General features: G+C 43.7%; 1 protein-coding gene across 1 annotated transcript in view; it reads left to right on the forward strand.

Moving 5' to 3' along the window:
• The window catches only part of carmil2 (capping protein regulator and myosin 1 linker 2), a 56,622-nt gene that overhangs the window by 28,031 nt on the left and 12,815 nt on the right, over nt 1–15,776 (forward strand). The window contains exons 31-32 of the mRNA XM_084060393.1: nt 3,089–3,789; nt 14,405–14,499. Coding sequence (XP_083916519.1) covers nt 3,089–3,789; nt 14,405–14,499 — 796 coding nt within the window. The remainder of the gene's footprint in view (nt 1–3,088; nt 3,790–14,404; nt 14,500–15,776) is intronic.

Raw genomic sequence — 15,776 nt, forward strand, 5'->3', positions numbered from 1 at the left:
GATCTCTTCTGCCATATGACCTGGTATGACCGCGCGCGTTCGTGCGTGTGCGCGCGCGCGCGTGTGTGTGTGTGTGTGTGTGTGTGTGTGTGTGTGTGTGTGTGTGTGTGTGTGTGTGTGTGTGTGTGTGTGTGTGTGTGTGTGTGTGTGTGTGTGTGTGTGTGTGTGTGTGTGTGTGTGTGTGTGTGTGTGTGTGTGAGAGAGAGAGAGAGAGAGAGAGAGAGAGAGTGTGAGAGAAAAAGAGACAGCTTTTGCACACATGTGCACACACGCACACGCACACACACGCACAGAGCTTAAGTACAGTTTAAATCAGATTTAGAAGCAGACCAATCTGTGTCAGTGTACCACACTCTGTGTGACTATCAGGGGAGTGTGTGTCCCACTGGCATGGAATTAAAATGACACAATGTTCATGTTCATGGGAATGTCCTGTCTTGTCTGTGCTTTCAAGTTCCCTAGATGTAATATTTATTTAACTACTACTATGTCAGTGTGGATTACAAAACCAACAGCCACGCATCACTATCAATAGTTTTTTCAGTTGTAAACACATTGTTGTTTTTTGTCGAGTTGCAACGGTGTCACTTCGCACAGCAGTTTGTTGCCAAAGCATAAATCGGGCCAGTATCTCACGAGTCATGATAGATGGAGAGTATCGAAGTCCTGATGTCACTCTGTTATCCCCTGGGTCACGAAAATATCAAACAGTCATTGTAATATTGTGTCATATAAGAACTGTTTTCCAAAAATAAACATATCAGCCCAGCAATTCTGTCTGGTATGTGACTCTGTGTCGTTTATGACATTGAGTTACATTTTATAACGTCTGTTTGGAGTAAATTGATGTATTTTCTTTGGATAAATGAGTACTTTTTCACCGTCAGTTACTTCATATCCATATGAGTAAAATCGCTGGGCTCATTTATTTTTTGAACACAGTTCTTATATGCCACGATGCTATTGAGACCCTATGGTAGTTTCAATGGAAAAGATAACTGGGTGACTCAGGGGGATAGTGGCCTCTAGCGGCAGTGATGTCAGACTTCAGTTCTCCATTGCAATCTGAATGCATCCACCTTATTTACCTTACCTGTAACATAGCAATGGCCACCACAGCTGTCACTACCAAGTGGTTAGTTTTCTTTGCTTCCAATGATAAGTATTATTGATGAAACTGGTTTAATTGCAATAACACACTCCAGGTTGTTGTGCTACAGTATATGTTGAATTTGACACTGGTGGCAATATCTCATGGCATAGCAGTTATTAATTCTGTGTGAGGATGAATAATTCCCTGCTGTGTTAAGCCATTCCGTGCATGTTTAATCAGTCCATGGCTCATGCCATGTTAATCCATTATGTGCTGTGATGATGATAAGGTTTTGTACAATATTGAACCACTACCCTGTTCCACAATAATCTACCTGATGCTTTACTAGACTATTTCATGCTGTGCTATCTGGTGCTGTTCTAGACCATTCCATGTCATCTGGTGCTATACTTGAATAGGCTATTCAGTGTTGTGCTATCTATATATGGTGCTGTACTAGACCATTCCGTGCCGTGCTATCTAATTCTGTACTAAACCATTCTGGGCCGTGCTATCTATCTAGTGCTGTACAAGACCATTCCGTGTCGTGCTATCTAGTGCTGTACTAGAGCATTCTGTGCTGTGCTATCTAATGCTGTACTAGACCATTCCGTGCTGTGCTATCTCGTGCTGTACTAGACCATTCCAAGCCGTGCTATCTAAAACTGTAGACCATTCCGTGCCGTGCTATCTAATACTGTACTACACCATTCCGTGCTATCTAATGCTGTACTAACTAGACCATTCAGTGCTGTGCTATCTAGTGCTGTACTAGACCATTCCGAGCCACGCTATCTAGTGCTGTACTAGACCATTCCGAGCCGTGCTATCTAATGCTGTACTAGACCATTCCGAGCCGTGCTATCTAATGCTGTACTAGACCATTCAGTGCCGTGCTGTCTAGTGCTGTACTAGACCATTCCGAGCCGTGCTATCTAATGCTGTACTAGACCATTCCGAGCCGTGCTATCTAATGCTGTACTAGACCATTCAGTGCCGTGCTGTCTAGTGCTGTACTAGACCATTCCGAGCCGTGCTATCTAATGCTGTACTAGACCATTCAGTGCCGTGCTATCTAGTGCTGTACTAGACCATTCCGAGCCGTGCTATCTAATGCTGTACTACTGTAGACCATTCCGAGCCGTGCTATCTAATGCTGTACTAGACCATTCCGAGACGTGCTATCTAATGCTGTACTAGACCATTCCGAGCCGTACTATCTAATGCTGTACTAGACCATTCCGAACCGTGCTAGCTAGTGCTGTACTATATACCATGCCGTACAGTGCCCTAGTGGTCCTGCCAGACACGCAATGTGTGTGGCTTAACTGGAGCATGGCACGCTTACTTTCACACCAGTGACTCTCACTATGGGGGAGATTGGGGGTGGAGGGGTGAGAGGAGAGGAGAGGAGAGGAGAGGGAATAGAGATGGGGGTTGGGCTTTTTTGGGGGGGCTCATGCGATCATTATTCAACCCCTCCCCCTTCATATTTTATTTGATTTCTCTCTCTCTCTCTCTCTCTCTCTCTCTACTGTATATATCCTCTCTGCTGTTCCTTCATTCTCTCTGTCAGTGCAGTACAGTAGGTTTGCAGCATCCATCTGCCTCTCTGACTCATGTCCATTATTCTCTGTCTCTCTCGCTCTCTGCACCTCTGTGCTTTAGTAGAGAATGAACCTCCCTCTCTCTGTGGCTGCTCTGCTGTTATTCTTCCCCTTTGTCTTCCTCATTAGTTTTTAATTTAGTCCTCTCTTCTCCTCTTCCTCTCCCCCTGTCTCCCATATCTGGTTATCTGCCCTAGATATAGATATATACACACACAGCCTGATCTCACTGCGTGCCCTTTTTTGCCTACCACCCCTCCCCCCTTCTCTAATCATCCCTCTCTCTCTATTTTTCATCATTGTGTCAAACAAAAACACACACACACACACACACACACACACACACACACACACACACACACACACACACACACACACACGCACACAGGTCTGTTGGACGTAGACTGGGAACAGCAGAGCAGCGAGAGAGGAGAAAGGGAGAGTAAAGCCGCGCATCTTCAGCAGCACCACCATCATCATCAAACTCACCGAGAACAACCTCACGCACGGGGAGGAGAAGGGGGGGAGGTCTCGGGAGGAGAAGAAGAAGAAGAAGGAGGAAGGGAGAGGGGAAGGTGTGCAAGCGCCGACGGGCGTGGTCTAGCCCGCGCCTCGACGGTAACCCTGCTGTCAGCGGCCGCGTCGGGCGGCCAGCTGAGATCCGAGAGCCCCTCCCCTTCCCCTTCCCCGCCTCCTCCACCCCCACCCTCCTCCTCCTCCTCCTCCTCTGCCTCTCCCCGCCCGTCCCCCTGTTCACAACGGAGGAGGGGGCGCGGGGACGAGCGGGAGGTGGAGGCAGCAGAGGATGCTGCGGAGGCAGTAGCAGCAGCAGTAGCAGGAGCGAGAGGAGCGTCGGTTATTCCTCCTCTTCCTCCGCCTCCTCCTGATCGCCCTCTCCCGCGCGAAGAGGAGGCCGCCGGCCGCGGAAGCTCCCCCGCCAGAGAGGCTCCCGTCCCCCTCGGTGGTCCCGGATCCCCCGCTGGCTCCATGGAGCTTCTACCCACCCAGGGACAGACCCTACGGCACTACACCGCCTCCCGGCCACGGCCGCGACGCACACGGACACAGCCCCCCTCCACCAGGCCTCAGGTGAGAGCGCACAGACACACACACACACGCACACTCACACGCACGCACGCACGCATGCACACACGACCAAGGATATTCCACACACTTGTGACAGAGCGTGTACACGTCACAGTAACATCCTCTGTGTGTTGGTTTTACTCAGAGTGTAAAAATGGATTTTGACAGGATTGTGGTGTGCATGCACACACACACACACACACACACACACACACACACACACGCACACACGCACACGCACACACACAGATGCACACATAGATGCACACATCGATGCACACAGATACAAATAGCGCATGATGTATACACATATTTACTGTACCGTGCGTACACACAATTTGTTTCATATACTGTATAGCCTACACACACACACACACACACACACACACACACACACACACACACACACACACACACACACACACACACACACACACACACACACACACACACACATATATATATATACTGCATACAAATTCACACAGCTAAGGTGGACGGCAGGATTGGGGGTAGAGAGAGAGAGAGAGAGGAGAGAGAGAGAGAGAGAGAGAGGAGAGAGAGAGAGAGAGAGAGAGAGAGAGAGAGAGAGAGAGAGAGAGAGAGAGAGAGAGAGAGAGAGAGAGAGAGAGAGAGAGAGAGAGAGAGAGAGAGAGAGAGAGAGAGAGAGAGAGAGAGAGAGAGAGAGAGAGATGGGGGAGGGGGGTGATGATGGAGGAAGGGAAGGGTGGATAGGGGGCTGGGGTGACTGAGGGAAGGAGGCTAATTGCACAACCAGAGACGGAGAGTTCCCTTAGGAGAGACCGAGACAGAAAAAAATAAACGATGAGTGGAAGGGAAAAAATGGAGAGAGAAAGAGGTAGAATTAATTGAGGGGATGGAGCGAGGGAACGGGCCGTGGCGTGACTGGCAGAGAGAGAGAGAGAGAGAGAGAGAGAGAGAGAGAGAGAGAGAGAGAGAGAGAGAGAGAGAGAGAGAGAGAGAGAGAGAGAGAGAGAGAGAGAGAGAGAGAGAGATGGGGGAGGGAGGATGGGATGTTCCGATGGCATTGAGTTCTCTCAGGTTATTACAACACATACAGTACACATTACCTCTCTGTCTCTATCTCCCCCCCTCTCTCTCTCTCTCTCTCTCTCTCTCTCTCTGTGTCTATAATTCCATATGCCTGGCATCCTACCTCTCGCTGCCCACTTGTCCCCTGTTCCATTCTCTCTCTCTCTCTCCCTTTCTCTCTGTCTCTCTTTCTCTCTCTATTTCCATGATACAAAAGTCAGAACCATAGCCTCTTCATTCTGTAGACCCACGTATTCATGCGGTGTGTGTGTGTGTGTGTGTGTGTGTGTGTGTGTGTGTGTGTGTGTGTGTGTGTGTGTGTGTGTGTGTGTGTGTGTGTGTGTGTGTGTGTGTGTGTGTGTGTGTGTGTGTGTGTGTGTGTGTGTGTGTGTGTGTGTGTGTGTGTGTGTGTGTGTGAGTGCGTGTGCGTGCACTAGTGCACCCTGGGAGTTGTGGTTCCCCTATTATACCTGGTGATGACAATTTCTATGTTTTTCTTTCTCTCTCTCTCTCTCTCTGTCTCTCTCTCTCTCTCTCTCTCTCTTCACGGCCCTTGGGATTGCTCTTGAAACTCAATTATTCATGTTTTCACATCAACGGGGGTCCCTCTCTCTCTCTCTCCATCTCTCTCTCTCTCTCTCTCTCTCTCTCTCCATCTCTCTCTCTATCTTTCTCTTTGGTCAATGCTCAAATGAAAGAAACCTTTATCTTTGTATGAGAATTGTGTGTGTGTGTGTGTGTGTGTGTGTGTGTGTGTGTGTGTGTGTGTGTGTGTGTGTGTGTGTGTGTGTGTGTGTGTGTGTGTGTGTGTGTGTGTGTGTGTTTGTTTGTTTGTTTGTTTGTTTGTTTGTTTGTTTGTTTGTGTGTGTGCGCTCGCGTGCGTGTGAGAGGATATGTATGCGCATACAGTATATTATTGCTGTAGGGCAAAAACCACACATGTCTTTTAATTTCCAAAATTAAATCACTGACAGTTGTGCACAAAAGTAGCTAAAATAGATAGAAGCTCACAGTGCATTGCATGTGAGCTTGTAGATCGGACATTTCTGCTTTTTCTTTTAAGCATTTAGATACATTCTTCATTTATTTTTTAGAAACCTTTCCCCTTTCACCTGACATGCCCAAAATAGGAATGCCAGGTTGAAAGTGGCTTAGTCTGTCTTTGAGTTTCATTAAATATTCAAGCAATAAAAAGTATTAAAAAGAGCCTATCCATTTTACATTTCCTGAAAAGTTAATGGTTTTGTACATACGAGGTTTCCACCCAACAGCGAAAATAACATGTTCTTTTGTATCCCGAGTGTATTTACTTGAGTGCAAAGCTCTGACAGCATTCTTTGTGTGACTAAAGAGGGACTGGAAAGAATTCATTTGATTACTGTTGGTATCGGATTCTCTTAATAGCAGAGGCCAGTCTTGGCTAGGTATTTGCACAGTAATTGATGTCTCTGTTATGTGATGCTGTTTGTTGTCCCTGCTGACAAGTGACAGGACACGATTTGATATGGCATGACTTGATGACGCAACACTACTATGTGTCAGGCTGTCCTTAAGCCATTGAGACCTGAGGCCGATTCTACAAACGCCCTCTAAATCAGTAGTTCTCACACTTTCAAGATCTTTCAAAAATGTTCAAAAATAGCAGATGTACAAGCTCGCAGTGCGGCACGAAGTGACGTGCTGTGAGCTTGTATATCTCTTATTTTTGAATGGCCAACGCTGAAAACACAGATGCTTTCCCGGTTTTAATGGGTTGTTAAGCCAAGTGTGTGACATTCTGTTGAATTCATTTGTAGTGTGTGTGTGTGTGTGTGTGTGTCTGTCTGTCTGTCTGTCTGTCTGTCTGTCTGTCTGTCTGTCTGTCTGTCTGTCTGTCTGTCTGTCTGTCTGTCTGTCTGTCTGTCTGTGTGTGTGTGTGTGTGTGTGTGTGTGTGTGTGTGTGTGTGTGTGTGTGTGTGTGTGTGTGTGTGTGTGTGTGTGTGTGTGTGTGTGTGTGTGTGTGTGTGTGTGTTCTATACTTGCAGTGAGTGCCAACCTTTCTCAGACACAATGCTGTCTAGGTTCTGATAAATCACTGCTTTCTGTGCCTGTGTGTACCCACTACCCAATGATTGATGTCCGTACTTCCTCACAGGAAGTATTTCCAATAGGAGGAAATATTACAGTCTTTGATGGGTGTTGTTGGTTATAGCATAGTCTCGCGAGCCAGACCGTTGCCTCCCAGAACATGCATCTTGTGTCATTGTGCACAGATGTCAGTCTATCTGATAAAGTAATTGATGGCCATGGCGTCAAGTGCATCAGTATAGGTGCTTATTCAGATGAGAGTGATTCAACACACGTATTCACTGGGTCAAGCAGATACATGTCAGTCCCATAATCATATAATCATAACAGTACCTACTTTGGAAGTCAATTTGTCGACCCCCTCTCTTTCATGCAAGCCTCTGCAATTTGGAAATTGCAGTAGTTCATATTGATATTCATTCGTTTTTTAAATTTTATGACTTGTTAAGCCCTAGTTTACCTTTGTAACATGCTGAGACATGATGGGTGGGGAGATTCAAGGTGCTTCATTTTCACATGCACAACAATGCAGCAGTATAGATAACAACATTGCAGGCAGTGAAATTCCTGTGCTGTAAGGTGTTGCGGAGATGCAGGTGGGGAGTCGGTGTGCAGCCAGGCAGAGTAACTGCAACTCTGTGATCAAGGATTAGGGCTCTGATCCATAGTGACAAGTAAGTGTGTGTGTGTGTGTGTGTGTGTGTGTGTGTGTGTGTGTGTGTGTGTGTGTGTGTGTGTGTGTGTGTGTGTGTGTGTGTGTGTGTGTGTGTGTGTGTGTGTGTGTGTGTGTGTGTGTGTGTGTGTGTGTGTGTGTGTGAAAAAAAAAGCGTTGCCATCTTGGCATGTAGGGAGAGACAGGTGGCTACAGAGAGGGGTGAGAGAGAAATAAAAAAAAGACCAAGAGGCCACTGCTGGTGCACAGTAAAAATCTCAGTGTTCATTTTGCTCTGAATGTACAAGTGTAGCAGCAGTTTGGGGCTTGTATGCCACAAACTGTGGGTGTTGTGCTCTATACACAGCCTTAGTGTCCTGGCACCAAATGTCCTACAATTGCAGCCACAAGTAAGACGGTTCCTCTTTGAATATCCTGTCTGTTGTATCACATATGGTACCATAGAGTATATCCTCCTGGTGGCTAAGGGGCAAATACTGCAGTATGTGTGGTGTAACCCCAGCACAGTGAGTGTGTTTGTATCCTAAACTGGATGTTACTAGGTCTGGAGGTCATATTGGTGATCTTTTGTATTTGTAATTACAGTGAAAATGTATTGACTTTTGTGCCGCTGAAGCGGAATATATTTTAGAGCATTGTAAATTATTATGATGATGCAAAAGCTATGTAGTTATGGACACATATGCTTATGCTTGGATACCTATAGCCATATGCATTGCTTCTTTTTCATAGTCCAGCTACAGTATATTATAAGCAGTATGTTACATGTGAAAACACATGAATCAAAAGGGAAATGCCTTTAATGAGCGTTGAAGAGCAACAGTCAAATCATGTAAATGGGGATACAGTGAATGATTGAGAGTGAGTATAGGGAGGATTAAAGCCTATATGATGGTGTAGTGATTGGGACACACTCTGTTGCCCGGAACCACATGTACCTCTCTGCTGGCAGTGGACTGAATCCCACCATAGTCCTCCATCTGTGCCTCCCCTACACCGTCTCCCTATCAGCTCTCTTAAAGTATGAACTCATTGTCCTCCATGGAAAAAGTTATTGGTGGATAAAAAAGGGCAGAAACTGAATCCACGTTTAATTAATTCACTCGGCTGTGTGTGTGTGTGTGTGTGTGTGTGTGTGTGTGTGTGTGTGTGTGTGTGTGTGTGTGTGTGTGTGTGTGTGTGTGTGTGTGTGTGTGTGTGTGTGTGTGTGTGTGTGTGTGTGTGTGTGTGTGTGTGTCTGTGGATTATGCAGCATTAATATAACAATACAGAGTGGGCTTGCCCCAGTTAGAATAGTGCTTACACATGACAACTTATTTTCTGAACTGGAGCTGCTTATTGCTTATTCCACAGCTATAGCACTGTGTCTGTGAGTCCTGTCTAAACTTCACACTATAAATGTCTGCATTGAGTCATTGTAGTTGCATAACATACTCTAAACCAGTGATGCTCAACCTGAAGGCCGGGGCCCACTTGTGGGCCGTGAGGGTATTGCAAGTGGGCCCCCAAATAGAAATCTTTTTTTTTAACCTTGAAAATGTGTTTTCATAGAGATACCAATAAGAACTTAAAGTATTCTATGTTAGTTCCATTGATCCAAGCTGGAACGCAATCGATTGATTGATCATAACAAGATGCACGCAGCCCACCCATCTCACCACTTTGTGTTAAGTAGTCAGATGGGAGGGCCGCCAACGATTTTCAAGTGGGCCCTGATCCAGAAAAGGTTCAGAACCACTGCTCTAAACTGCACAGTAGTTGTATTACATTAAGTGGACAATTGTTTGACCATAATATAATTGTATCTTTATGTATTTTATTCGCAATGAAAATATGACATACTGTACCCTGTGTACAGTAAGCATTTTTGCACATTATGAAGTTAATGTAAGTCATTCTTTTTTACTTTGTTTTTATTCTTTTTGTTTTTAGAACAAGCAGGTCATCTTGGGCATCACATTACAATAAAATGAGTACATTTCAGGTGTTTTTAACACTCATTATGTTACGGGCTATTCATTCCAGAAGAGAGGGATCCTATATTAAAACCTTGTCCTTTAGAAAGTTCTCAGTCCGTTTCTCCTCGATGGCAAAGTCCATGGCAGTTTGCCAGCATATATTCCAAAGATTCACTCCTAATCTTAACAACACGGTTGTTAGGATTAGGCCTCTAAATATAGCAGATTTTTTTTTAAATAATAATAATACATACATACGTAGGGAAATAAAATATACAAAACAGTATATAATATAATACAAGTAATACAATGTAAGCCGTTTTCAATACAACACATATGCAATATTATTGTACATGTAGGGTGTCAACAAAACTCCCTCTAAAGGTGGAGAGTGATGTTTCAGTTGAGTCACGGGCGCGTAGATCAAGATGATACCAGTCAGTATCACACGATAAGCTCTGAAGTTTATTACACACATAGAGAATATAATACGGTATTGGACACATGACGTGACCCGAAGATATGAGACAAGGAAAATAACAGAATGAGTAGGAGCAGAACATGCATCTCGTATCATTGTGCACAGACGTCAGTCTATCTGATAAAGTAGTTGATTGTTATGGGGTGTCAAGTATATCAGTATGTGCTCATGCAGATGAGAGTGATTCAACACATGTATGTACTGGGTCAAGCAGATAAAGGTCGGTCCCATAATCATAATCATAAGATAGGGTTTAAGTGGTTTGCTCACGGGCGCATTGGCAAAATTAGGGACTGTCAGCACAGGGGGTGAAACTAGCAAACCAGCAGCTATGGCTTGGGCTTATTAACCAAGCTATCACTTGTTGTTTTTCCTTTTCTTTTCGGTAGACCGAAGCCCAGTATACACCAATGATTTAAGAGGCAACACATTGCAGAGAGAAATTGCAGTGGGCCGAATTGCCCCATTGCAGTTCGGCGCAGTTTGGGGACTGTGTTGCAAGTGGTTGCAGCTTGCAAATGGTTGCAATAAGTTGTAACTTGTTGCATTGTGAATCATTGATGTGGAAGGTTAAGCAGCAGTGTTCATGTTGACACAGTTGTGAAAACACGATGACTGTTTAAATTGTCTAATCTTGCAGGAGATTTGTCCTTTTCACAGGTCATATCAGCAGTTTAGAAAATAAGCATGTACACTATATCACCGTCATTATGAGACTTTAGACAGCCTCCAGCCTTGCAACAAGGTTGCTGCCTCTTTTAGTGCTAAGAAGTTAGTTAGTTAGTTTAGTTTATTTTGATCCACATCAACAATTACACCAAACGTACCACACTATAATCCAACAGTTCATGCTGATTGATCAAAAAGGCATTGGCTTCCTACATGTTGTTTTAACTTATTTACATCATTTATAAAGTTCATATTATATGAACACTCAAATTATTTCCTAATTACAGTCAAGATGTTACATTGATCGTAGTAATCAAACACTCATAAATATACAATATATACACTAGGGATGTCCGATATTATCGGCCTCCCGATATTATCGGCCGATATTAGCATAAAAATTGATATCGGGAAAATATCGGTATCGTTTTTTGAAAAAAAATGCTTTATAAATAAGTTACAGGAGTTCTTACTGTATATGGTGTGTGTGATATGAAATTTGAGCTTACCCTAATCACAATAATCCCCGCATATATCGGTATCGGTTGATATCGGTATCGGTAATTAAGAGTTGGACAATATCGGTATATCGGTTATCGGTAAAAAAGCCAATATCGGACAACCCTAATATACACCCATGTCTTCGTTCTTATACACATATATATACCTGAATGTGAGCATATACTGATATACACCCATTCAAATATCATACCGTTATACACATATATATACCTGAATTCGAGCATATACTGATATACACCCATTCAGATATCATACCGTTATACACATATATATACCCTACTGCGAGCATATACTGATATACACCCATTCAAAATCATACCATACCAATTATATACCAACGCCAACACTACCAGATCACACCATACCCTTAAATCCATCCAGAAGAAGAATGGTTATAGCTTCCATTATTTTGCCACGATGCCATTTGCAACATCGTAGATTAGCTCCTCTATTTATTGTTACTTAGCAACAGCCATGGAACAGGTCCCTGGAACTAACATGACATAACATAACATGCTGAAACCTAAATTCCAGCTAAAATGAAAACAGTTTTTCACACTTTTAGAGCATGTCATAATGGGGACATATACAATATATTAAAATTGGCTAATGGGTGGGCTGGCGGACCACGGCCATCAGACAACCATAAACAAACCAGATACGCCCATATATACAGTAGGTATATATGGAGATCCGGTTGTCCAGAGCCACAGATCCGACTATCCGCTATGCCCAGATATGGTCGTGTGCATATGTGGGGCCGACCAACTTCACACTCTGCGCGCACTCTCTCAAGGACTTGAGGTAGTGCGGTGCCGGTGCCCGCCGTTGAGTCGTTCGGATATGCGGTTGTCCAGAATCACTGCCGTACCTTCTTTTATAAAATACCTTGTGTTTCACTATGAAATATTGCGCAAAAAGTAGGAAAATGCCATTACTTTAATCACTCATTGTGCGTGTCAAGCTGGCACCATCAATCAGCTGGCACCATCAATCAGCTGGCAGCATCAGCTGATTTATTGGTTGTTACTGGGTAACTTACAGGTGTGAGTGTATATATATATAAAGGATTTACAACTATTTGACAAGCACTTCATCAAAAACAAATTTGGACACCATTGCTTACTGACCTGTGCTGTGCTGCTGTGTTCTTGCTGGATCCATAAACTGAAGACTAGGGATTGGGTCTGGTCTACAGTTACTCATTTTTTTAATATAATGTTGAGGGCATCTGTAAAGACTAATCTGAAATAATTCCTCAACCTACTAGGCTGACATGTTTTATTCAACCATTCTTGAAATACAGTCTTTGAGTTCCGATCTGATCTGACTGCAGTAACACTGTGGCCTAACAGTAGTGTTGGGTACTAAACCAGAACCCACACATTTCTATTAGTGTCTCTATATGTATCTCTGGGCAGATGCCAATTTCCCTTAAACAGGAAATGGTAACCACAACACAAGTTTTATGCTCACTGCAGTATTTCTAGATGCTGTGTGTGTGTGTGTGTGTGTGTGTGTGTGTGTGTGTGTGTGTGTGTGTGTGTGTGTGTGTGTGTGTGTGTGTGTGTGTGTGTGTGTGTGTGTGTGTGTGTGTGTGTGTGTGTGTGTGTGTGTGTGTGTGTGTGCGCGTGCGTGTGCGTGCGTGTGCGTGTGTGTTCATTGTGTTTATGTTGATTAATGCACACATGTGCTAGTTCACCGTCTGTATGCATTGACAGTGCACAATATACACATAATGCATACAAACTACATGCAAATTTACTGTGTGTGTGTATTACAAGTTGTCCAAGTGTGTCAGGTATGTCTGAACACATAGTTCATTTTCTCTTCCGGATGATGGAGTGATGTGAAATCAAGCTCTCCGATTGGCTGAGAGGCTGCTGAATGATTCATAATCCCCTTCTCCTTGCCGAGTGGCCACAGCAGCCTCATTTGCATACAGTTGCTACGGCAGCAGCAGCTTGGCTCCAGCATGCTAAAACCATAGTGCCTGCAGGCTGAGAGCTGCTGTGTTTGTGTGTGTGAGTGTGAGTGTGCGAGTGCGTGTGTGTGTGTGTAAAAGAGAGAGATAGGAAGAGAGAGAGAGACAGTCAGACATCAGACAGATATCACATTAACCACTTAACCCCTTTAGTCTTAGAAAAAAGAACCTGAGTTACAACTGTAAACCAAATCTCTTTGCCAAAAAGAGACGATCTACATACAGTTTTGAGCTTGTAGATCGGTTATTTTTGCCGAATGTTTTCCCAGAATAATAGAGATGCTGGCGTTCAAGTTCAATTCGTACTAAGATTGTCGCTCGCTGAAAATAACTAAATTTTCAAGTGAAAAATGTGACGCAGTGTGTGTGTTGTTTTTCACAACCATACGTTAAGGTATGAACTATAGTCTTCATCCAGACAGACGGACCGTTAAAGAGGACAGGAGGAGGGCGTGTCTGGACTGGGTGTCCTAATCACATTGTGCTGTTGGAGGGAGGAGACAGGAGACACTGGCTAATGTCCTCTCAGGGGACTAGAGGCACAGATGTGAATATACACGAACACACACACACCCAGCATCACTGTGTGTGTGTGTGTGTGTGTGTGTGTGTGTGTGTGTGTGTGTGTGTGTGTGTGTGTGTGTGTGTGTGTGTGTGTGTGTGTGTGTGTGTGTGTGTGTGTGTGTGTGTGTGTGTGTGTGTGTGTGTTTATGACCTGCAATGTTATACAACCAGCATTCACAAACTGCTAGCGTGTTTGTTATTTTGCTCTAAAAGGCTGTCGCCATCTGTGTGTGAGTGTGTTACACACATTTTACATTCTCTTTTCCTTTGAGTATGCGACAGGGTATTTTCACTTATAACAGCAAGAGAATATCTTGATATATCGTGTGTGTGTGTGTGTGTGTGTGTGTGTGTGTGTGTGTGTGTGTGCGTGTGCGTGTGTGTGTGTGTTTATGTGTTTGTGTGTGCATGTTGTTTTACAGTAAAGGACATCAGTAAACTCTCCAGCTCATCCACCTACACTACTTATGTTGGTGCATTTACACCAGCATATCAGCTCTGCTTTACCATCCTGTCTTATTTGTAGGGCATTTGTTACTGTTTACTAAAGAGGATGTTCTTCACTCTCAGTCTCTACTCCGTCAAATGATCACAACATGAATCTGCTCTACAATAATTTGTGTTTTTTATTTATTTTTTTGCTGCAGGAGCCAGTATCAGAGACAGAGAATGAAGCGATGGGTAGAGTGGATGAAGGGGTAGAGGAGTTCTTCACCAAGAAGATTCTGCCTGATTACACACTGTGAGTGTCCACACATGCACACGTGCACACACACACACACGCACACACACGCACACACACGCACGCACACATGCACACGCACACTTACTCACTCACTCACTCACTCACTCACTCACTCACTCACTCACTCACTCACTCACTCACTCACTCACTCACTCACTCACTCAATATGCTTGACACTACTGCCGACCATTCTTAAAAGCATACCATGGTTTGTTTGGTACTCAAGGACGCCAGTGTTTTCCGTTAATTTCAGTACAGTATGAAAACATTTTTAAGAAGTCAAGCTAAAAATAGTCAGTATTTAAAATAAAGTAAAGATTGATTAACAAGATTGATTTAGAAAGATTGATTTACAAAGATTGATTTACAAACTAAATTCAAACATCCATGACTTATAAACCAAGCAGCTTTGTTAAGATAACATTGACTCAATTATTCAGATACGTTTGGTTGCCAAATTGAATGACACAATGTAAGCAAAAGGATGATGATCAATCTTTTGATGCAAAATGATCCATGTTTATGTACTGTATACGGTCAAACCTGTGAGTAGACATTGGCATGTGTTCAGACGGGTATAGAGCTCGGCAGTGAGTTTCCAGAAGAGAAAATCACATTCATATTCTGAGGAATATGAAAAGAGGATTTTAATTATTAGTCACAATGTCGTAACCATGCTAGGTAGACGTACCACAGGCTTTGTGAAATGAAGGTATGCTCTTGTTGAAACCACAAGTATGTTTTTATGAGTTCATAAGAAAAACATGTTTTATTTGCTATGTCGTGAAGAAGTCCTACACTACACTACCCACAGCCCTAAAGTGTGACAGCAACGTCTCTGATTGGTGGAGGTTGCTGTTACCATGGAAATGTTCACTCTGCAGCCGCGAATGTCGCTGTTGGCTCTCGAGTTACTGCCAGCACCGAACTCTACGATTGTTCACGTCTTCCTCATGACCTCCTTTTCTGACATGATACGTTTTTAAGAGATGAGTACAAGAGTGTCCAAAGGGGTGAAAATCACTACAAGTTGGCAGTAATACTGTATGTTACAACACTATTATTAACAATATAAACTCTATATTAATGACAAAAAGTCAAAGTGTGGGCCGGGTAGAGGTGATATGTGGGTAGTTTAGTTTGCATGTAAAGGTTTATGTTCTGTGACAACCCCTATACTCTTAGAATGACATCATACAGTATAAACACTCATGAAGGAAAAGGGATTTGGATTCCAGTATATCATACTTTCCCCCGTTTGAAGCATGCTACAT

This window comes from Gymnoscopelus microlampas, assembly GCF_963454915.1.
Source record: "Gymnoscopelus microlampas genome assembly, chromosome: 6".
Classification (NCBI taxonomy): domain Eukaryota; kingdom Metazoa; phylum Chordata; class Actinopteri; order Myctophiformes; family Myctophidae; genus Gymnoscopelus; species Gymnoscopelus microlampas.